General features: G+C 51.1%; 1 protein-coding gene across 1 annotated transcript in view; it reads left to right on the top strand.

The window, feature by feature from the left end:
- Positions 1–18,070, top strand: part of ITGAE (integrin subunit alpha E) — an 82,113-nt gene that overhangs the window by 48,931 nt on the left and 15,112 nt on the right. The window contains 7 exon segments of the mRNA XM_021928547.2: positions 1,031–1,194; positions 3,362–3,490; positions 7,910–7,983; positions 12,018–12,150; positions 14,536–14,634; positions 15,452–15,531; positions 17,146–17,223. Coding sequence (XP_021784239.2) covers positions 1,031–1,194; positions 3,362–3,490; positions 7,910–7,983; positions 12,018–12,150; positions 14,536–14,634; positions 15,452–15,531; positions 17,146–17,223 — 757 coding nt within the window.

Genomic DNA, 18,070 nt, shown 5'->3' with positions numbered 1-18,070 from the left:
AGGTTATATCCACACTCGGACGGGGTTCAGAGCTGACGCTGTTGGGAAGAGGGACGTTGGAACCCTTCCTCAGGGTTGAAGGGTTGAGTTTCTGAAAAGAAGACTCAGAAAAAGGCAGCCAGTTCTCCGTGCCCACGTGTGTGCGTGTGTGCAGGGGCTCCTGAGATGCACCCTCCTCTTTCTCTCTGACTTGTGACTTCTCCCCTTCCCTCCTCACTGTGTGCCTCTGGCCCAGGTGGGATGGGATCACCTGGCGGAGGTCCGGTTTCTCTTTCCTTACCTGAAACTCATTAGGAGACTGTTTCCAGAAAGGAGGTGGCGGGTATGGCTTTCACAGCCCAGGTATTTATAGTCCACCCAAGAGCTTCCCCCAGAATGATTCCTCAGCAAGTCCCCGAGGTTTAACCTCCCAGGAGCAGTCTCTGAGATGGTCTCTGCCTCCCACCCGGCGGAGAGCAGTCTCCTGGGGTGAAGTGGCCTTCCCAAAGCAGAAGGCTATTATCCCAGCTGGGGGTTGAAAATGACAGGCCTGTCCCTTCCAGGACACAGAGCTCGCTGGGCTGTGCGACGCTGGGCAAGTGTCTTTCCTTAGCTGAGCCAGTTCTGTTCTGAACAGTAAGAGAGGCGGCCCCAGAATCTCCACGGTGCTTCCAGCTCTGCCGTCCTGGGGTTCTCCCTCCATAGTTTCCCTCTTTCCCTCTCCATTCTCTTCATTGTCTCTCTTCCTCCTTGTTTTCTTCGTCAATCTCAACCCACTTCCCGAGCCCTCCTTCCCTCAGGAAGGCTGACTCAGTGCTGGGAACGTGCCGCTCCAGGTTTGGGGCTGGAGCACTCAGAGGCCCTGGTCAGGTGTCAGCAGACAGTGAGAAAATATCTTTGAAAAAGCGATGCAGGAGTCCAGCCCCAGGGAAGTACCTGCATGGGGACACTGTTCAGGAGCGGCTACAAGGAACCTCAGGCAGGCTGGGGGCCTTCTGTCTGCAGCCGGCTCATCCCCACCTCACCGGGAAGGTCTGGTCTTCATTCCCAGGTCTCCGCGGGGCATTTCTCAACTTCACGCTGGACGTAGATGTGGGGAAGGAGAGGAAAAGGCTGCAGTGTTCAGACGGGAGAAGCTGTCTGGGCTGCCTGAGGGAGTGGAGCAGCGGGTCCCGTCTTTGTGAGGACCTCCTGCTCGTGCCCACAGAGGGAGAGGTAAGTGGGGGGGTTTGGATGGGAGTCTGGAGGGGTCTGTGTCATTGAGAAAGGATTTGAGGTAACGCAGTGAAGGGCACATACCCATCCCTACAAATGAGGTGATTGAAATAATCCTAACAGGCCAGGTGCGGTGGCTTATGCGTGTAATCCTAGCACTTTGGGAGGCCGAAGCGGGCAGATCACTTGAGGTCGGGAGTTCAAGACCAGCCCAGCCAACACAGTGAAACCCTGTCTCCACTAAAAACACAAAAATTAGCCGGGCATGGTGGCGCGTGCCTGTAATCCCAGCTACTTGGGAGGCTGAGGCAGGAGAATCGCTTGAATCCGGGAGGTGGAGGTTGCAGTGAGCCAAAATCATGCCACTGCACTCCAGCCTGGGCAACAAGAGCAAAACTCCATCTCAAAATAATAATAATAATAATAATAATAATAATAAATCAAGAGCCACATAATGGCATGGAAGATGGAGATGCTGTCATTGCTGACGTTTTTCTTGGTAATACCTCAGGAATGCCAGGTGTTCTTGGCATCCGTTATCCGACCTCACCTGATAATAACTAGGACGGAGGGCCTGAATGTCAACTGGCATCAGAAAAAGTGAACAACTGAGAGGAAGAAATAAAAAGATAGAAATGACCATCTAGAAAGGTTTACTCCTGGCAAAGGTGCCCAGAGACATGGGAAAAAAAAAAATAGCATGTCGGGATTCAAAGCCTGACAGGATCTTAGAACTTTGGATCTATCTGGATCGTGTGTTCCAATAAACAAACGCATGAATTATTCTTCTGAATACACATTTACCCCCAAAGTGATTATTAATTGGATTAAGAAAGTTTCTAGCAAGTCTACAGCCTTCCTTAAATAAAGGCTTAATCACATCCTCTACGAGAGAATCATGCTCCCTTACTCCCATGGGCTCAAGGCTCTTACGGTGGCAGAAAGACTCATTTAAACAAAGACAGTGGCAAATGGTAGGCTAAGCAATCTCCTTATCTTCTCTCTTACCTCTCTAATATGTCCTCCATGTTGCTTGGAGAAAGATTTTGGTTGGCTGGGCGCCGTGGCCCACGCCTCTAATCCCAGCAGTTTGGGAGGCTGAGGTGGGTGGATCACCTGAAGTCAGGAGTTTGAGACCAGCCTGACCAATGTGGTAAAACCCTGTGTCTACTAAAAAAAAAAAAAAAAAAAAATACAAAAATTAGCCAGGTATGGTGGTATGCACCTGTAGTCCCAGGTACTTGGGAGACTGAGGCAGGAGAACCTTGAACCTAAGAGGCAGAGGTTGCAGTGAGCTGAGATTGAGCCACTGCACTCCAGCCTGGGCGACAGAGCAAGACTTCGTCTTAAAAAAAGAGAGAAAGATCTTGATCAACACAAGTGTGGCTGTGACTCTTCCTTACTGTCTGAGCCAGTTCTTTACCCCTTTGTGATTGGGGTGAGAACCACAGGAGCCATGAGACACAAAACCATAGTAGAACGAAGGAGATTTTCCCAAAGCACTTGGCAGCTTGCTTGAAGGACATGTCCCTTCAGCCTGGCTTATTTGGAAGATGCTTAGGACCTCTGACTCACCACTTTTATTGTTTATTTCTTCTTATGACAACATCAAAGCAGAAAGTATTCTTGCCAGGCGCGGTGGCTCACATTTGGAATCCCAGTGCTTTGGGAGGCAGAGGTGGGTGGATTTCTTGAGCCCAGGTGGTTGAGGCTGCAGTGAGCCATGATGATGCTGCTGCACTCCAGACTGGGTGATAGAGTGAGTGAGACCTTATGTAAAAAAAAAAAAAAAAAAAATGATGGACGAGCGCGGTCGCTTATGCCTGTAATCCCAGCACTTTGGGATGCTGAGGCGGGTGGATCACCTGAGGTCAGGAGTTCGAGACCAGCCTGGCCAACATGGTGAAACCCTGTCTCTACTAAAAATACAAAAATTAGCTGGGTGTGGTGGCGCGCGCCTGTAATTGCAGCTACTCGAGAGGCTGAGACAGGAGAATCGCTTGAACCTGGGAGGCGGAAGTTGCAGTGAGCCAAGATCGCGCCACTGCACTCCAGCCTGGGTGACACAGCAAGACTCCGTCTCAAAAAAAAAAGAAAAAAAGCATTCTTGTTGTCGTCTTCTCCCCCACATCGAACTCTAACCCTGCCTTTCATGGTGACCCCACAGCTGCATGAGGAGGACTGCTTCTCCAATGCCAGTGTCAAGGTCAGCTACCAGCTCCAGACCCCTGAGGGACAGACAGACCATCCCCAGCCCATCCTGGACCGCTACGCTGAGACCTTTGCCATCTTCCAGGTGACTACCCACAGCCAGTACCCAGCCCTCTTGAGAGCCCATCCCACAGAAACCACCTGCTCCCCTAACTTCCAAGAATGTTGGAATTGGGAAGGAATGTCTTCAGACAGCATTTGGGCCCCACTGTACACATGGTGAAACTGAGTACCTACAGTGGTGTTAATGTGTACCCATGAGTGAGGACTCATGGGCAACACAGGTCTCCGTCTGCCCCGGTGCTTGTTCCTTTATGTTCACAAAAGCGCTTGACGTGTGTGTGTGTGTGTGTGTGTGTGTGTGTGTGTGTGTGTGTGTATTTTTTTTTTTTTTTTTTTTTTTTTTTTTTTGAGACAGAGTCTCGCTCTGTCTCCCAGCCTGGAGTGCAGTGGCGCGATCTCAGCTCACTGCAAGCTCCGTCTCTTGGGTTCCGCGCCATTCTCCTGCCTCCAGCCTCCCGAGTAGCTGGGACTACAGATTGCCCGCCACCATGCCAGCTAATTTTTTTTAATATTTTCAGTAGAGATGGGGTTTCACCCGTGCTAGCCAGGATGGTCTCCGATCTGCTGACCTGCGTGATGCACCCTCCTCGGCCTCCCAAAGTGCTGGGATTACAGGCGTGAGCCGCCGCGCCCGGCCACCGCTTGCTACATATTTAATAAAGCACATGCATCCTGGGAACCTCATGTGGCAAGCGGCTGTGATGGCGCTGTGGTGGGGGTCCCTTGTGGGAGCTAGACCGGAGCTGTCCTGTCTTGCACTGCAGAGAGGATGCCCTTTGGTGCACCTGCCTGTTCACGCCCTGCCAGGGCCTTCAGGCTGAATGGCCCCACCAAACCTGTACCCTAACCTCTCCTCCAGGTGCCCATCAGTGCAGCTTAGACAGGCGGGTAGTGTCATAAGAAACCTTTGTCGGCCGGGCACCCTGGCTGACGCCTGTAATCCCAGCACTTTGGGAGGCTGAGGCGAGTGGATCACCTGAGGTCAGGAGTTCGAGACCGGCCTGACCAACATGGTGAAACCCTGTCTCTACTAAAAATACAAAAATTGGCCAGGTGTGGTGGCAGGCACCTGTAATCCCAGCTACTAGGGAGGCTGAGGCAGGAGAATCATTTGAACCCAGGAGGCAGAGGTTGCAGTGAGCCAAGACCGTGCCATTGCACTCCAGCCTAGGCAACAGAGTAAGACTCCATCTCAAAAAAATATAAATAAATAAAAATTTAAAAAATACAAAGATTAGCCCAGTGTGGTGGTGCATGCCTGTAGTCCCAGAACACTCCGTCTCAAAAAACAAAACACAAAACAAAACAAACAAACAAACAAAACCTTCAATATATATTTCCTAAAAACTAAGGTATCGTCTTAACATAGTACCATAATCAAAACCAGGAAATTCACATTGATAAAATGCTGTTATCTAATCTACAAATTTTATTCAAATCTTGTCAGTTGTCCTATTAATATCCTTTATATCAAAAGAAAAAAAAAGGTTCTGGTCCAGGATCATTCATAGCGTTCTATAGTTATATCTTTAGTCTCCTAAAGATCTGGAAGAGTTTCTCAGTCTTTCCTTGTCTTTTAATGACATTAACATTTTTGAAGGTTACAAGCCAGTCCTTTTATATGTTCCTCAATTTGATGTTTCTTCATAATTAGATTCAGGTTATGCATTTGTTTTGTTTTGTTTTTGAGACAGAGTTCTGCTCTTGTCGCCCAGGCTGGAGTGCAATGGTGCGATCTCGGCTCACTGCAACCTCCACCTCCTGGGTTCAAGCAATTCTCCTGCCTCAGCCTCCCGAGTAGCTGGGATTACCGGCGTGCATCACCACGCCTGGCTAATTTTTGTAATTTTAGTAGAGACGGGGCTTCACCATGTTGGCCAGGCTGGTCTCGAACTCCTGATCTCAAGTGATCCACCCGCCTCGGCCTCCCAAAGTGCTGGGATTACAGACATAAGCCACCGCGCTTGGCCCACGGTATTTTAATTTTTAGCACAGCCTTGTCAATACGTAGTATTTCCCTGTTTCTCTCATGTATTTGCTTGTTGTCTGCTTTCCCATGAAAGCAGAAACTTGCCTCTGCTTTCTGTTTGGAACATCACAGAAGGAAAGTGTGTTCTTCTCTGTACACCATCTCAGGATTTGTGGATTTGTCCTATGCCTAGTGCTGTTTGCCTGTGGCATCAATAAGCACATCTCATTTTATGGTGAGATGCCTTGAGAGTGTATCCTGCTTAACATCTCTTTATGTGTCTTTCCTTAACCAGCGATGATTATTATGCTATGGCAAAGAGATTTTTTTTTTTTTTTTGAGACGGAGTCTCGCTCTGTCGCCCAGGCTGGAGTGCGGTGGCGCAATCTCGTCTCACTGCAAGCTCCACCTCCCGGGTTCATGCCATTCTCCTGCCTCAGCCTCCCGAGTAGCTGGGACTACAGGCGCCCGCCACCATGCCCGGCTAATTTTTTTTGTATTTTAGTAGAGACGGGGTTTCACCGTGTTAGCCAGGATGGTCTCGATCTCCTGACCTCGTGATCCGCCCGTCTCGGCCTCCCAAAGTGCTGGGATGACAGGCGTGAGCCACCGCGCCCGGCCTGGCAAAGAGATTTTAAAAAATTTATTCCCTGTATAAAACGGGTGAGGAAAAATTACGTGGTGTTAGGCACACCGATGTTACCAGAGAATGCGTTCTAGCTGGGAGTTTAGCTGGCTTAACCCCATTCTCTTTCGCTGGGGCTGGGTGGAAGAGATCGGGCTACTTGGCTATATTAAAAATGCAACAAAAAACCCTGCATGAGACTGTTGACCCACTTAGAGAGAGCTCTACGCTTTGACCTCTGCAAATGGCGTCCCCCTTCCGCAGGAAGTAGAAAGTTTCCTTTCAAGCCCTGGGCTCTCATTCCCACCCTAGGCCATGGGAACAGACCTGCAGAAAGCTGCTGAGGTGGCTGCCGGGAGAGAAGTGCGAAGCGCAGGGGCTGTCCAGCCGAGGAACTGGCTGCCTTCCTTCATAATACAAAAACAGACCCAGCTACGTTAGAACACTGGAATTTTTAAACACACACTGGAGCTTTTCAACCTCCATGGGGCCTTTTGAAATGTGGCTTTCAGAATTCGTTGGTTATGTGTAGGCAAGATTGCAAGGGAAATAGTTAGCTTACAGAGACGACTAGCCAGGCCGGGCATGGTGGCTCACGCCTGTGATCCCAACACTTTGGAAGGCCGAGGCGGGTGGATCACCTGAGGTCAAGAGTTTGAGACCAACCTGGTGGTTGGTGGACTTGAGCCTGGGTCTCTTGACATCCTGGACAATGCTATATCCAGAACCCAGTATTCTTCACAGTGAGGATGTCCTCTACCTCAGTTAGAGGTCACCTCTTTCCTGGCCCACCTCTTGGCCAAATTAATTAATTAATCAAATATTTCTGGACCACCCAACATGGCGAAACCCTTTCTCTAATAAAAATACAAAATTAGGCCGGGCGCGGTGGCTCAAGCTTGTAATCCCAGCACTTTGGGAGGCCGAGACGGGCGGATCACGAGGTCAGGAGATAGAGACCATCTTGGCTAACACAGTGAAACCCCGTCTCTACTACAAAATACAAAAAACTAGCTGGGTGAGGTGGCGGGCGCCTGTAGTCCCAGCTACTCAGGAGGCTGAGGCAGGAGAATGGCGTGAACCCGGGAGGCGGAGCTTGCAGTGAGCTGAGATCCAGCCACTGCACTCCAGCCTGGGTGACAGAGCGAGACTCCGTCTCAAAAAAAAAACAAAAAACAAAAAACAAAATTAGCCAGGTGTGGTGGCACATGCCTGTAATCCCAGCTACTTGGGAGGCTGAGGCAGGGGAATCGCTTGAATCCAGGAGGCAGAGGTTGCAGTGAGCCGAGATCACGCCACTGCCCTCCAGCCTGGACAACAGAGCGAGACTCCGTCTGAAAACAAACAAACAAACAAACAAACAAACAAAAACCAGATGACTAGCCATGAGGAAGAGAACCTCCAAGGCCTGGACCTTGACAATATTTGGCTAGGTATCCCCCATTCCTGCCTACACCCGAAAAGACTAAGGAAGCTTCTCTTCGCATAGGTGTCTGCTCCCTAAATGCGCAAAGGCGTGAGTTGTGTGTTGCTGCTTAATTCGCATGATGTCAATGGAATGGGCACAGCTAACATTCCGTGAAGGTCACCCCAGTTTTCACCTTGGCCAGAGGACTGGGTCACAGTGTGCCCATGTTATAGGACAGATCCAGGAATGTCACCCAGGAATGTCACAGTCCCTGTTCTTTGGGGACAATCCCAGCCTGCACCCCTCACCTCCCTGAAACTGTACTTCTCAGGGGGAGCAGGAGGCACAGCCCTAAGCGTCCTAAGGAGAAGAGCCAGAGGCAGGGCTGCCGGGGAAGGCGGGGCCTGGGCTAATCGGGACTCTCTCTGTCTGGTTACAGCTGCCCTATGAGAAGGCCTGCAAGAATAAGCTGTTTTGTGTCGCAGAATTACAGTTGGCCACCACCGTCTCTCAGTGAGTTGGATGCAGCTGTCAGTTTCCTCAATTAACCTCCTCCCAAATGCTTGCCTGGGGAATCCTCATCAGGATGCCCGGGACACCCCTTCCCCTCTTCCCAGGGCCCACACACGGCTTCTGCACTTATGATGTCATGATGTCCTCAGCTACCCGAGGAGGGAGGCAAGACGGAGCTCTGTCTTCCCACTTTCTAGATTAGGAAACATACTCAGTCGCCAAGGGCCCTGCATAGGCCATTTGGTGGACTTGAGCCTGGGTCTCTTGACATCCTGGACAATGCTATATTCAGAACCCAGTGTTCTTCACAGCGAGGATGTCCTCTACCTCGGTTAGAGGTCACCTCTTTCCTGGCCCACCTCTTGGCCAAATCAATTGATCCATCAAATATTTCTGGACCACCCACTTTGTGCCAAGCACTCTGGGTCAATACCTCTGTGGACAACACAGACAAAAATCCCTGCCCTCCTCGTGCTCTCAGGGGGAGAAGATGGTAAGCAGGTAAATTCTGTGTGGATGAGATGAACGTTGAAGAAACAGGGAAGGTGGGAGGGAGTGCCGGGTGGGGGCTGATGCTGAAGTTTTCAATGGGGTGGTCAGGGAGGATGACACTTTGGCACACACTGGAGGAAGTAGGGGAACGAGCTATGTGGGTGGGTGTCTGAGGGCAGAGCAGCTGCAGGTGCCCTGGGTTGAGAGCCTGCCTGGTGGGTAGGAGGCAGGATGAGGACTTAGTACTAGGCTGCAGTGGAGTGGGGCGGGGGGTGAGGGAAGAGCAGCTGCAGGTACCCTGGGTTGGGAGCCTGCCTGGTGGGTAGGAGGCAAGGTGAGGACCTAGTGGCTGCAGTGGAGTGGGGCGGAGAGTAATGATGGAGGGGGAGGGAGGGGAAGAGGCAATGGGGCTTCTTTTTTTTTTTTTTTTTTTTTTTTTTTTTTGAGACTGAGTCTTGCTCTGTCACCCAGGCTGGAGTGCAGTGGCCAGATCTCGGCTCACTGCAAGCTCCGCCTCCCGGGTTCACGCCATTCTCCTGCCTCAGCCTCCCGAGTAGCTGGGACTACAGGCGCCCGCCACCTCGCCCGGCTAGTTTTTTGTATTTTTTAGTAGAGACGGGGTTTCACCATGTTAGCCAGGATGGTCTCGATCTCCTGACCTCATGATCCGCCCGTCTCGGCCTCCCAAAGTGCTGGGATTACAGGCTTGAGCCACCGCGCCCGGCCGCAATGGGGCTTCTTAAGGCCTCAGAAGGGCTTTTGCTGTGAGCTGGGAAGTCAGAGGGGTGACACATTTGTGCAGCTGGGCAGGATCCTTCTTGCTGCCGAGCTGAGAAGAGACTGTAGGAGCAAAGGTGGACGCGGGGGCTGCACCTGCTCCCTTTGTAACCACTCAGGTGAGAGGCGATGGGGGCTGAGACACAGGTCCCAGCCATGACGGGGGTAACAGTTTGAAGTGACAGCCCATAGCATGTGCTGACAGAGTGGAGGCGGAGGGAGGAAAGAGGCCCACAGACCAAGCATGCGGCACTGCACTGTCCAGCACACATCGCTGTTTGCAAGTACATGAGTTACAGTGAAACACAATGAAACATTTTGTCCCTCAGTCACATAGCCACACTTCAAAGACTCGGTGGCCGCCTGTAGCTGGTGGTGTTGGGCAGCCCAGATGCCGCCTGTCTCCATCGCCGCAGACGTTCTGTTGGACCACACTGAATGCCAGAATGTCGGTGTCGCCAAGCACATGCGTTTGGGTTTGGACATGCAGTGGTCTCAAAATGCCCTCCCAGGCCAGGTGCAGCGGCTCATGCCTGTCATCCCAGCACTTTGGGAGGCTGAGGTGGGCGGATCACGAGGTCACGCGTTTGAGATCAGCCTGGCCAACATGGTGAAACCCTGTCTCTACTAAAAATACAAAAGCTAGCTGGGCGTGGTGGTGCGCGCCTGTAATCCCAGCTACTGGGGAGGCTGAGGCAGGAGAATCGCTCAAACTCGGGAGGCGGAGGGTGCAGTGAGCTGAGATCGCGCCACTGCACTCCAGCCTGGGCGACAGAGTAAGACTCCGATCGGGGGAAAAACAAAGCAAAACAAGCCGTCCCTGGAGCTAGTGCTGTGTGTGTTTTGTGATTCTGATGGCCAGCTGGCTGGAGTTGCCATATGGGAAGAACGTGGTTCCCCAAGTCCTGGTCAGCCGTTCCATAGACATCTGCAGAACCAACTGAAGACTTTCAGATGCTCTGGAATCTGGCCCAACAAGCAGGCGCAGCTGTTTCCAGCAGGGAATTAATTACAGTCAAGAACCAACCAACCTCCCAGCCAGCTACTTGGGTAATACAGATACAGCACACACGGCTTGCCCTACATCGCCCCCTAGTGTACACAGCAAGCAAACGCTTCTCTTTCAAAAACACTAGGCCGGCGCGGTGGCTCGCGCTTGTAATTCTTTTTTTTTTGAGACAGAGTTTCACTCTTGTTGCCCAGGCTGGAGTACAATGATGCGCTCACGGCTCAATGCAACCTCCACCTCCCAGGTTCAAGCGATTCTCCTGCCTCAGCCTCCCGAATAGCTGGGATTACAGGTGCCTGTACCATGCCTGGCTATATATATATATATATATATACACACACACACACATATACATATATATACACATACACATATATATATATATATATATATATATTTTTTTTTTTTTGAGATGTCACCTGGGCTGGAGTATAGTGGTACGATCTCGGTTCACTGCAACTTCCGCCTCCCGGGTTCAAGCAATTCCCTGCCTCAGCCTCCTGAGTAGCTGAGACTACAGGTGCGCGCCACCACACCCGGCTAATTTTTGTATTTTTAGTAGAGACAGGGTTTCACCATCTTGGCCAAGCTGGTCTTGAACTCCTGACCTCATAGTCCACCCGCCTTGGCCTCCCAAAGTGCTGGGATTACAGGCGTGAGCCACTGTCCCCAGCCAGTTTTTGTATTTTTAGTAGAGACGGGGTTTCGCCATGTTGACCAGGCTGGTCTTGAACTCCTGACCTCAGGTGATCCACCCGCCTCGGCCTCCCAAAGTGCTGGGATGACAGGTAATTAGCCTGTCTTGGCTTCTGTTTCCTCTTCTATGAAATGGAGAGTAGCTGTACTATGTCACAGGATCACTATGAGAGTTGAGCATGTGAGACATAGTCCTTGGCACATGGTAAGCACTAAATAAACGGCAGGTATTATCATCTCATGCAGCGACTGAGATGGGCTTGGCAGTCCAGCTGTTCGCTTATGTTGAGAGGAAAAATGTCTCAGCTAAATGTATTCCCTAGGCAACTTAATCTCAAAAGTTAGTTAAGAAGGTGCTATTCTGGGTTGTGTGCGGTGGCTTACACCTGTAGTCCTAGCACTGTGGGAGGCCAAGGCAGGTGGATCGCCTGAGCCCAGGAGTTCAAGACACGCCTCCACATGGCGAGACACTGTCTCTACAAAAAACTACAGAAATTAGCTGGGCATCGGCCGGGCTGGGTGGCTCAGGCCTGTAATCCCATCACTTTGGGAGGCCAAGGCAGGAGGATCACCTGACGTCAGGAGTTCGAGACCAGCCCGACTAACATGGAGAAACCTCGTCTCTAATAAAGATACAAAATTAGCCAGGCATGATGGCGCAAGCCTGTAACCCCAGCTACTCAGGAGGCTGAGACAGGAGAATTGCTTTAACCTGGGAAGCAGAGGTTGCGGTGAGCTGAGATCGCGCCACTGCACTCCAGCCTGGGCAACAAGAATGAAACTCCATCTCAAAAAAAAAAAAAAAAATTAGCTGGGCATGGTGGTAAAACACCTGTAGTCCCAGCTACTTGGGAGGCTGAGGTGGGAGGATCACTTGAGCCCAGGAAGTGGAGGCTACAGTGAGCCATGATCGTTGTGCTACAGCAGCCACACTCTAGCCTCGGTGACAGAGCAAGACCCCGTCTCAAAAAACAAAAACAAAACCAGAACATGCTATTCTATTGCATCGAAGTTTTTACAATTAAATAAACTGTACCCTTTTTATCTGTGCCCTGCGCAGGCAGGAATTGGTGGTGGGCCTCACAAAGGAGCTGACCCTGAACATCAGCCTAACTAACTCTGGGGAAGATTCCTACATGACAAGCATGGCTTTGAATTACCCCAGAAACCTGCAGTTTAAGAGGATGCAAAAGGTAACTGACAGCGGCTGTGCAAACAGGTCCCTCACGCCGCTCCCTCGCTGCATGCCTGCTTTTCCGTGGCGACTCCCTCACTGGCACCCCTGCCTCCAGCCTCCTCCTGGTCCATCCAGTAAATGGTTAATAACTAGATACATCCCCGCCAGTCCGGCTAACACGCCTCCCGAGGCACCATATTCTGCTGCACTGTCCCCCTCCCTGTGTGCAGCCTTCCTTCACCAGGGTTCTGAGAGAGGAGTGAGCTCCAATGCCCTAAGACACTGAGAAAGTAAAAATTAGCTGAGACTGGGAATGCGAAAATCTGCCCTGCCATTCCCCGGGCTGGATCACAGACACAGATATTAGGAAACAGTCTGTTTCCCAAGGACACCCTGTGGCTGAGAAGTACCGCCACGCTGAGAAGTTCTGTTCTCTAAAATCACAGATCAGAAAACTTTGCTGTTTGAAGTTACGTCGGTAATTATGAGCCCCTGTCACTCTTGCCTGGAGACTGTCAGTCATTTTGACCAAGAGAAGTGTCTGTTTCCATCCGAGGTACAGAGCTTCAGATACAGTGTGTGTCCACTTTCTACTCTATATTAATGGTTTCCAAGGAAGCGGGCCCTGGGTCTGATTCACAGGCTGACCTGACGTTGGCTGACTGCTTGACACACAGCCCTGCTTTGGCATCAAAACACGACTTTATTTACATTTCATCTGAACTCTACCCTTTCCCAGAGTCCTTTAATAACCATCTTTCCTGTTGTTCAGTGATATACACACAACAGTGTAGTTTTTGGCTGGGTGCGGTGGCCCACGCCTGTAATCCCAGCACTTTGGGAGGCCGAGGCAGGCGGGTGACCTGAGGTCAGCAGTTTGGAGCAGCCTGGCCAACATGGCGAAACCCTGTCTCTACTAAAAATACAAAAATTAGCCAGGTGTAGTGGTGGGCACCTGTAGTCCCAGCTACTCTGGAGGCTGAGACAGAAGAATCGCTTGAACCCGGAGGCAGAGGTGGCAGTGAGCCAAGATTGCGCCATTGTACTCCAGCCTGGGCGACAGAGCAAGACTCTGTCTCAAAAACAAACAAACAGGCCGGGCGTGGTGCCTAAAGCCTGTAATCCCAGCACTTTGGGAGGCCGAGACGGGCGGATCACGAGGTCAGGAGATTGAGACCATCCTGGCTAACATGGTGAAACCCTGTCCCTACTGAAAAAAAAAAAAAAAAAACTAGCCAGGCGAGGTGGCGGGCGCCTGTAGTCCCAGCTACTCAGGAGGCTGAGGCAGGAGAATGGTGTGAACCTGGCAGGCGGAGCTTGCAATGAGCTGAGATCCGGCCACTGCACTCCAGCCTGGGTGACAGAGGGAGACTCCGTCTCAAAAGAAACAAACAAACAAACCCAAAGTGTACTTTTCCTCGTTGCAATGAGTCAATAAACTTGACTTTGTTGTACTGTAGGTTTGTCCCCGGTCATCTTAGGCTATTTGGGCTAGGACTGTATCCATTATATGAATGAAACAATCTCCTAGGCTGGGCGCAGTGGCTCATGCCTGTAATCCCAGCACTTTGGGAGGCTGAATCGAATGGATCACTTGAGGTCAGGAGTTCAAGACCAGCCTGGCTAACACAGTGAAACCCTGTTTCTATTAAAAATACAAAAAATTAGCCGGGCGTGGTGGCGGGCACCTATAATCCCGGCTACTCGGGAGACTGAGGCAGGAGAATTGCTTGAACCCGGGAGGTGGAGGTTGCAGTGAGCCGAGATCGCGCCACTTCACTCCAGCCGGACGAAAGAATGAAAGGGTGGAGGTTGCAGTGAGCCCAGATCACGTCACTTCACTCCAGCCTGGGCAAAAGAGCGAAACTCCATCTCAAAAACCAAAAACAAAAACGAAAAACAATCTCCTAGGCGTCTAGAGGGGAACTAGGGATGGACCGTCCTTGGGAGAATTAAGAAAACTCACTGCAGTCATCACCTGCCCCTCGGGGGTCCGGGTGGGGAGCCTTGGTGGCTTCGTGGCAGTGCTGGTGTGTGCTGGCCTTCAGCCAGGCTGTGGGTTACGTTTGCATCAGGCCAAGGCCCAGCTCAAACGCCGCCTTCCTCAGGAAGACCTTATGGATTCCCCTGAGTTAGAATTCACCTTTCTCCACCGCAGTTCTCTGCAGCTCCCTCACGCAAGCACCCCTTAGGCCTTGTATTTAAATTCCTCGGGGATCTACCGCTGAGCCCGCGTGTCTGTCTTGTCAGGAAGACAGGGACCAAGCGGACTTTATTTCCTCAGCTCCTGGCAGGCAGAAAAATGAGTGAATGTCTGTTGAATTGGTGTGAGGAAACTGAGTTGGTTTTTTTTTTTTTTTTTTTTCGCTCTTTAAGAGAATGTCATCTGCTCTGTTAACAGCCTCCCTCTCCAAACATTCAGTGTGATGACCCTCAGCCGGTTGCTTCTGTCCTGGTCATGACCTGCAGGATTGGTCACCCCGTCCTCAGGAGGTCGTCTGTGAGTCGGTTTGGACGGATTCGCTCTTCCTGCCACCTGCAGTTGGCGTCTTCTGATCTTAGTCTCATTTGAATCCCTCGGTTCCAGCTTTGCGCTTCCCTTCACTGCAGTCAGTCCGTCCTCAGCGGCGCCTACAGTGGCTGAGTTGGCTCTGAAAGGAGGGGGTGATGGGGACGGGAGCTTTCCAGTACTAGATGTGTGAGCCACCGTGCCCGGCCAAGACCAAAAGTCATTAACCCTGAGCTGTCACTGATCATCTCTGCTGTGGGAAATTTCTGAAGTGGCTTCTTCAACTGTAAAAGGGGAATGAGGCTGCCTGCCCTGCTTACTCCATATTTGTATTTGAGGCTTAAATGAAATAACGGGGCTGGGCGCGGTGGCTCACGCCTCTAATCCCAGCACTTTGGGAGGCCGAGGTGGGTGGATCGCTTGAGGTCAGGAGTTTGAGACCAGCCTGGCCAACATGGAGAAACCCCGTCTCTACTAAAAATACAAAATTAGCCAGGCATGGTGGTGCATGCCTGTAATCCCAGCTACTCAGGAGGCTGAGGCAGGAGAATCGCTTGAACCCGGGAGGCAGAGGTTGCAGTGAGCCGAGATCATGTCACTGCACTCCATCCTGGGTGACAGAGCGAGACTCCGTCTCAAAAAAAAAAGAGAGAAAGAATAGAATGGAAACATGCTGTGTTACAAAAATGTGAGGAATGTGAAAATCTGAGGAATCGTCTCCTAGGTCTGTTCTGTGAGTAGCCAGCGGTCTGAACTGTGAGTGGTATAGGGAGGAATCAAGTGACCAATTTTTTCTCCTTTAAAATAGGCTCATGTTTCAGTCATTTGGCAGCTAGAGGAGAATGCCTTTCCAAACAGGACAGCAGACATCACTGTGACCGTCACCAAGTAAGTACTGCCTGGGTCACAGCAGAGTCAGGCTATGACCCTGGAAGGCATCTCCCTACCACATGTGTGCTGTGAGAGGAATGGCCCCCTTATTTAGTCCAGGAAGAAGGGAAACCCCAGTGAGCCCACGGAAGGCATCTGTGTCCCTGCAGGGACTCGACTTTCTCTTCTTGTCACCAGAGACAATTAAAACGTTCTTTTATCCACACACACAGTAAAACGGTGGTACGGTCTGGTGGAATGAGCCTTGGAGTTCTGGCTCTGGTTCACTCAGCTTTGGAATAGCGTGGGGTAGCTCTGTTATCTGCAAGACCTCTATGTTTGGGGGTAAGGGGGGAGCACTGTTGGGAAGAGTTCTCAAATGGAGGTGATTCTGCCCACCAGAGGCCGTGCCCGTTTGGACTGCCATGACGTGGGGGAGGAGGGGTGTTCAGTAGCACATCTGGTGGGTAGAGGCCAGGAATACTGCTAAACATCACACAGAGTAGTACAGGACCATCACACAGAGTAGTACAGGACAGCCCCCACAACCAAGAACTAACTGGCCCAAAATGTCAGTAGTGTGGAGGCTGAGAAGCCCTTTTAAAATCAGCATTTTTCTAAGTGTGGTCTTCTAGAGACAATTCCGAACTCCAATTGCTTATCTCTGAAAGCCTTTTCTTTTTCTTTTTTTTTTTTTTTGAGATGGAGTCTCGTTCTGTCTCCCAGGCTGGAGTGCAGTGTGCGATCTCAGCTCACTGCAACCTCTGCCTCCCGGGTTCAAGCAATTCTCTGCCTCAGCCTCCCAAGTGGCTGGGATTACAGGCGCCCACCACCACGCCCAGCTAATTTTTGCAGTTTTAGTAGAGACAGGGTTTCACCATCTTGGCCAAGCTGGTCTTGAACTCCTGACGTCGTGATCCACCAGCTTTGACCTCCCAAAGTGCTGGGATTACAGGTGTGAGCCACCGTGCCTGGCCTCTGAGAGTCTTTCCTTATCTGACTGCCAGTGACCCTGGGGAGCCAGGTGCAGAAGCACCTGTTATGCAGTGAGAACACATGGACACAGGGAGGGGAACAACACACACTGGGCTCTGTGGGAGGGGCAGGGGGAGGGAGAGCTTCAGGAAGAATAGCTGGTACGTGCTGGGCTTAGTAACTAGGTTCTGGGTTGACAGATGCAGCAAAGCACCATGGCACACGTTCACCTACGTAACAAACCTGCACATCCTGCACATGTACCCTGGAACTTAAAAAAAAAAGGCCGGGCGCAGTGGCTCACGCCTGTAATCCCAGCACTTTGGGAGGCCGAGGCAGGCAGATCACTTGAGGTCAGGAGTTTGAGACCAGCCTGGCCAACATGGTGAAACCCCGTCTCTACTAAAAATACAAAAATTAACCGGACGTGGTGGCACAAGCCTGTTAATTCCAGCTACTGAGGAGGCTGAGGCATGAGAATTGCTTGAACTCGGCAGGGGGGAGGTTGCAGTGAGCTGAGATCGCACCACTGCACTGATCGCACCACTGCACTCCAGCCTGGGCAACAGAGCAAGACTCTGTCTCAAAAAAAAAAAAAAAAGAAGCGCTTGCTATGTACAAAGCAGGTGTGCTGTAAACTAACACTCTTATTCCTAGTTCCAATGAAAGACGGTCTGTGGCCGAGGAGACCCACACCCTTCAATTCAGGCATGGCTTCGTTGCAGTTCTCTCCAAGTAAGTACTCCTGAGGGGCCAGCACCAGTGTGACTCTGTCACCCAGGGGACAGCTTTGGGCTCTCTCTCTTGTAGATGGAGCTGGTGGTCAGGATGAATGTGGACACTGTCCTTCTGAGAGGAGCCTGCTTAGAACCCAGGCTCTGATATTGATCTCTAGGGTATAACATTTGGGTCATAGAAACCCCATTGTGGTCATCAAAAGAGGTGTGTCGCCAACTAGTCTTGCTACAAAAGGGAATTAATATGACGCTGTGGAGAGAAGAAGGCAGCTGTGGGACTGGGAAGTAAGGAGGGGATGAGTGAGGCCATTTGAGGGATAATGAGTAAATGAACCAGCCCAACTATACAGAATTCAAATATTCCACTTCACCCCAACTGCGCTACGACCACTTTACATTTTGACATTCGGCTTTTACTCCTTTTTTTTTTTTTTTTTTTTTTTTAACTGAGACTAAGTCTCACTCTGTTGCCCAGGCTGGAGCACTTGGTGCTATCTCAGCTCACTGCAACCTCTGCTGCCCAGGTTCAAGCAATTCTCCTGCTTCAGCCTCCCTAGTAGTTGAGACTACAGGTGGATACCACAAGGCCCAACTAATTTTTTAAAAATTTACTTTAGTAGAGATGGGGATTTCACCATGTTGGCCAGGCTGGTCTTGAACTCCTGGCCTCAGGTGATCTGCCCGCCTTGTCCTCCCAAAGTGCTGGGATGACAGGCGTGAGCCACTGCACCTGACCTCATTCCTCAGAAAGGTCTGGTGCCCTTTGTCCTAGTGTATTCGGTTGAAAGCACTCAAGTTCATTCAAAAAGAGAAGGCTGGGCGCGGTGGCTCACGCCTGTCATCCC

The sequence above is a fragment of the Papio anubis genome, chromosome 17 (genome assembly GCF_008728515.1).
Source record: "Papio anubis isolate 15944 chromosome 17, Panubis1.0, whole genome shotgun sequence".
Taxonomy (NCBI): Eukaryota; Metazoa; Chordata; class Mammalia; order Primates; family Cercopithecidae; genus Papio; species Papio anubis.
This window is presented reverse-complemented; position numbering and strand designations above follow the sequence as displayed.